General features: G+C 53.5%; 2 protein-coding genes across 2 annotated transcripts in view; both read right to left on the bottom strand.

The window, feature by feature from the left end:
- Nucleotides 1–282: 282 nt before the first annotated feature.
- Nucleotides 283–2,194, bottom strand: LOC138860956 (uncharacterized; the record flags this gene model as incomplete). The annotated part of the gene is made up of 1 exon (XM_070119556.1): nucleotides 283–2,194. A coding segment is annotated over one exon (1,779 nt), but the record flags the coding sequence as incomplete, so codon positions are not given.
- An 83-nt stretch (nucleotides 2,195–2,277) lies between these two features.
- The window catches only part of LOC138860955 (pro-resilin-like), a 16,207-nt gene continuing 13,484 nt past the window's right edge, over nucleotides 2,278–5,000 (bottom strand). Inside the window, exons 2-3 of the mRNA XM_070119555.1 lie at nucleotides 3,861–3,987; nucleotides 2,278–3,662 (exon numbers count right to left, since the gene is read on the bottom strand). Of these exons, the coding sequence (XP_069975656.1) occupies nucleotides 2,278–3,662; nucleotides 3,861–3,987 (1,512 nt within the window). The remainder of the gene's footprint in view (nucleotides 3,663–3,860; nucleotides 3,988–5,000) is intronic.

The raw sequence follows: 5,000 nt of genomic DNA, 5'->3' as shown, positions 1-5,000 counted from the left end.
TTAATTTGCCCAGAATGCGATAAAGAGAGGAAAAGGAGACATTTTTTTCACGTTAATTTTCTTTTTGTCCTTCTCTCTTTTCACTTATTCTTTTCCATACTCCTTTTGTTTGTTTGTTTCTTCTCTTCTCTTTGTCCACCTTTTTCGTAGTCTAAATTTCCTCTCTCTATTTCTCTTCTTCTCTCCCTTCAGCACCTTTTCTTAATTTTATCCATTGTCTCTCTTCCTCCATTCTTTTTTTGTTTATGTACCCCTCCTCGAACATAAATAAATACAATAATAATAACTTACAAAGTTTTATTAAACAAAGGATTTTACACAAAAAAATATAAATGCAAATATTACAAGCGAGAAGAAACAACAAAATGCAACATCGTTATATACACGAGACACAAAAACCTGTACAGGATTTTAGTTAACCTTTGAAAAGACCTTTGAACTTGTCGAAGAACTTCTTGAAGGGGCGTGGGCGTGGCCTCCGGACTAGCACGTAGCCCCCGCCGCCACCGTAGCCTCCTCCTCCTCCTCCTCCGTAGCCTCCACCTCCTCCTCCTCCGCCTCCATAGCCTCCTCCTCCACCTCCACCACCGTGGCCTCCACCTACTGCACCGCCTCCATAGCCTCCTCCTCCTCCTCCATGGCCGCCTCCAAATCCTCCTCCTCCTCCTCCTCCATAGCCACCTCCACCTCCTCCTCCATGACCTCCACCGCCTCCATGTCCTCCTCCGTGTCCACCGCCCCCTCCTCCTCCGCCATATCCTCCTCCACCAGCACCATGACCTCCACCATCTCCATGACCACCTCCGCCTCCTCCACCATAACCTCCTCCTCCTCCCCCGCCTCCATGTCCTCCTCCGTGACCACCTCCTACTCCTCCTCCACCATATCCTCCGCCTCCACCTCCACCACCGTGGCCCCCACCGCCTCCATGTCCACCTCCATCTCCATATCCACCTCCTCCGCCGCCTCCATGACCTCCTCCGTGTCCTCCACCGTCTCCGTGACCTCCTCCATGACCTCCTCCGTGTCCTCCACCGTCTCCGTGTCCACCTCCACCATATCCACCTCCTCCTCCACCGCCTCCATGACCTCCTCCTCCACCCCCATGACCTCCGCCATGAGAATCCCCTCCGTCGCCGTCAAGGTGGACTACTTCGAAGTTCGAGGAGAAACCACCACCTCCTCCTCCTCCTCCTCCGGATGCTGGAGCGCCGTAGGAGGAACTCGGGGGTTCAGGGGCGCCATAGGAAGAAATCGGGACTTCAGGGGCTCCATAGGAAGAGCTAGGGACTTCAGGGGCACCATAGGAGGAGCTAGGGACTTCAGGAGCGCCATATGAAGAACTGGGGGCTTCAGGAGCGCCGTATGAAGAACTGGGGACTTCAGGGGCACCATAGGAAGAAATCGGGACTTCAGGGGCTCCATAGGAAGAGCTAGGGACTTCAGGGGCGCCATAGGAAGAGCTAGGGACTTCAGGGGCACCATAGGAAGAGCTAGGGACTTCAGGGGCTCCATAGGAAGAACTAGGGACTTCAGGGGCGCCGTAGGAGCTCGAAGGGAGGGACCCCCCGATGGAGCCTCCACCCCCGTGCCCTCCGCCTGAACCCCCGCCTCCGCCATAGCCTCCACCTCCTCCGCCAATTCCTATGCCACCTCCTCCTCCTCCGTGGCCTCCTCCACCGCCTGCACCTCCATATCCTCCTCCACTTCCTCCACCAATTCCTATGCCACCACCTCCACCTCCGTGGCCTCCTCCACCGCCTGCACCTCCATATCCTCCTCCACTTCCTCCACCAATACTTATTCCTCCATGGCCTCCTCCTCCTCCACCAGCACCTCCATATCCTCCTCCACTTCCTCCACCAATACTTATTCCACCATGGCCTCCTCCTCCTCCTCCACCGCCTGCACCTCCATATCCTCCTCCACTTCCTCCACCAATACTTATTCCTCCATGGCCTCCTCCTCCTCCTCCACCAGAAGCACCTCCATACCCACCTCCACTTCCTCCAATGGAGATGCCTCCACCTCCCCCGCCTCCTCCACTTCCTCCACCGATACTTATTCCACCATGACCACCTCCTACTCCTCCTCCACCTCCATGACTTCCTACAGAACCACCTCCTCCATATCCACCTCCTCCGCCCCCAGACCGCCTCCACCTCCGTGACCTCCTCCAACAGAACCACCTCCTCCTCCGTATCCTTCACCACCTCCTCCTCCACCGCCTCCATGACCTCCTCCAACAAACCCACCTCCTCCTCCTCCGCCTCCATGTCATCCTCCTACAGAGCCACCTCCTCCGTATCCTCCACCTCCTCCGCCCCCCAGACCACCTCCCCCTCCGTGACCTCCTCCACCGATGCTTATTCCTCCTCCTGCACCTGCACCTGCATATCCTGCACCTCCTCCACCGATGCTTATTCCTCCTCCTCCTCCTCCACCTGCACCTCCATATCCTCCACCTCCTCCACCTCCGCCTCCACTAATCCCAATACCTCCATGACCTCCTCCTCCACCTCCATATCCTCCTCCTCCACTTCCTCCCAGGCCTAGTCCTCCACCTAAGCCTCCTCCACCTAAGCCTCCTCCACCAATGGGGGCGCTGTAGGAGGAGCTCGGTGCCTCAGGAGCGCTGTAGGAACTTCCTCCTCCACCGATGCCACCTGCGATGCCACCTGCGATGCCGCCTCCGATGCCACCTGCGTGACCACCAAAATCTCGGCCAGCAGATGGTGCATTGTAAGACTGGCTGGGAACAGATGGTGTGTCATACGATTGACTGGGGACAGATGGGGTGTCGTATGACTGGCTTGGGACGGATGGGGTGTCATATGACAGGCTTGGAACAGATGGGGTGTCATATGACTGGCTTGGGACAGATGGGGTGTCATATGACAGGCTTGGGACAGATGGGGTGTCATACGATTGACTGGGGACAGATGGCGTGTCATACGATTGACTGGGGACAGATGGTGTGTCATATGACAGGCTTGGGACGGATGGGGTGTCATATGACTGGCTTGGGACAGATGGTGTGTCATATGACTGGCTTGGGACTGATGGCGTGTCATACGATTGACTGGGGACAGAAGGTGTGTCGTAAGACTGACTAGGAACAGATGGCACATCGTAGGACTGACTGGGACCGGTCGGCGCGCTGTAACTCTGGCCGAGGCCGCCTCCTCCTCCGCCGCCGAAGCCTCCGAAGGAACCGGATCCCCCGAAGGAGCCGGATCCCCCGAAGGAACCGGATCCCCCGAAGGAACCGGATCCCCCGAAGGAACCAGAGCTGCCTAAGCCTGGCGCGCTGTAGGATTGCGTGGGCACAGCTGGCGCGGAATAGCCGCTGGCGGGCTGGCTCACAGCCGGCGCCGCGTATCCCGCACCTGGCCCGCTCACGGCATCAGCCGGCCCGAAGCTGATCAGACCCCCGGAGCCGGCGCCGGTCGCCTGGGGGCCGGTGGGGGCGAAGTAGGTGTCCTGGGGCAGCGGTGCGGGGGCGCTGTAGCTCGCGCTCGGCTGCGAGAGCTGCAGCTGAATGACCTGGGTCTGCAGGGGCCCGGACTGCTGCGAAACGGACTCCAGGGGGAGAGGCTGCACCGACAGGCCGCTGTTCGGCAGCTGGTACAGCGGCGGCGGCGGGATGTTGCCCACGTCAGCTGGGTCGAGAAGAAATACGCGTTGGATTATAATCAGAAGCACATTTTAACATTAATTACACCACATGGCTTGAAAAAAAAGTGAAATGAATATATAAAAAACCGGTACAAAGAAATAAAGACAACACACATAAACGGACTGACAGAAAGGAAACAAGCTCAACACCGAGCCAGACAAAGGCAGAGAGAAGAAATTACCTTTTCTTTTCTTCACTTTGCTCTCCTTGTTCTTCGAAGAATCCGCAGCGGCGACGGAGTCCTTCTTGGCGTCCTCTGCAAGCACCCCAAGACCGCTGCCGAGTCCCACTGCAAGCACCAAGGCCAGCTGGAGAAGAAGAAAGAACGTTAATAGGCTATTCAACAACATTAATTGGCTATTCAAATTGTCCAGCTGTTTGTTCGACCCTTCGTCTATACAGCTTTTACAAGTGTTTATATATATTTTATTCTATTTATTTATTTATTATTGTCCTTTATTGTGTGTGTGTGAAACGCCCATTCCTCCGTATCCAATGCTTGTAAAAGAGCTACACTGAATATCACAATTTGCTAGGCCTGCTATATTTGCATCAGCTGATCGAACGAAAACAAACCACGCAATTCCTCTCTGGCAGAGAAACCAATCTGCTGTAGAGTTTTTCACGCCATAAATAGTCTTACTGTGAGTATAAAATCTGAATATAAAATGGATGATGTATAGGAGGAATTTTGTAGGCATGTGTTGGAGGTCACTTTTGTTTGTTTGTTTGTTTGCCTTTGTGTGCGTGTGTGTATGTGTGTATGTGTGTGTGTGTGTGTGTGTGTGTGTGTGTGTGTGTGTGTGTGTGTGTGTGTGTGTGTGTGTGTGTGTGTGTGTGTGTGTGTGTGTGTGTGTGTGTGTGTGTGTGTTTGTGTTTGTGTGCATGTGTGTGTGAGTGCGTGCATGTGTGTGTGTGCTAGTGTGTGCATGTGTATGCATGTATAGCACGTGTGTGTCTGTATTTACATATATCTTTATGTATGTGTGCTTGTATATGTTCATTCATGGATTCACGTGTCTGTGTGTGCACGATTGCAAACACGAATTTCCATTTGAGAGAAAGAAGGTGAGAGAAAAAAAATCACTTTCTCTTGCTATGCCTAAGCATCGCAAAATATTTCCCTCTTTGTAATTCCTTTTAATAATTCATGCCTGGGCTCCCTCGTTGCGTCTCAAATATTAACAGGAGGAGAATATGCAACATCTTCAGACTTTTACCTATAAAACACACACACGCTGTCGATAAAAAATAGATTGTACGTGACTTAAAAATCCATCTTTCGCTACGTGTATTTATTAATATAATGCACACGTTTGGG

The sequence above is a fragment of the Penaeus vannamei genome, unplaced genomic scaffold, assembly GCF_042767895.1.
Source record: "Penaeus vannamei isolate JL-2024 unplaced genomic scaffold, ASM4276789v1 unanchor337, whole genome shotgun sequence".
NCBI classification, from domain to species: domain Eukaryota; kingdom Metazoa; phylum Arthropoda; class Malacostraca; order Decapoda; family Penaeidae; genus Penaeus; species Penaeus vannamei.
Note: the sequence above shows the minus strand (reverse complement) of the source record. Positions and strands in the feature narration are given on the sequence as shown.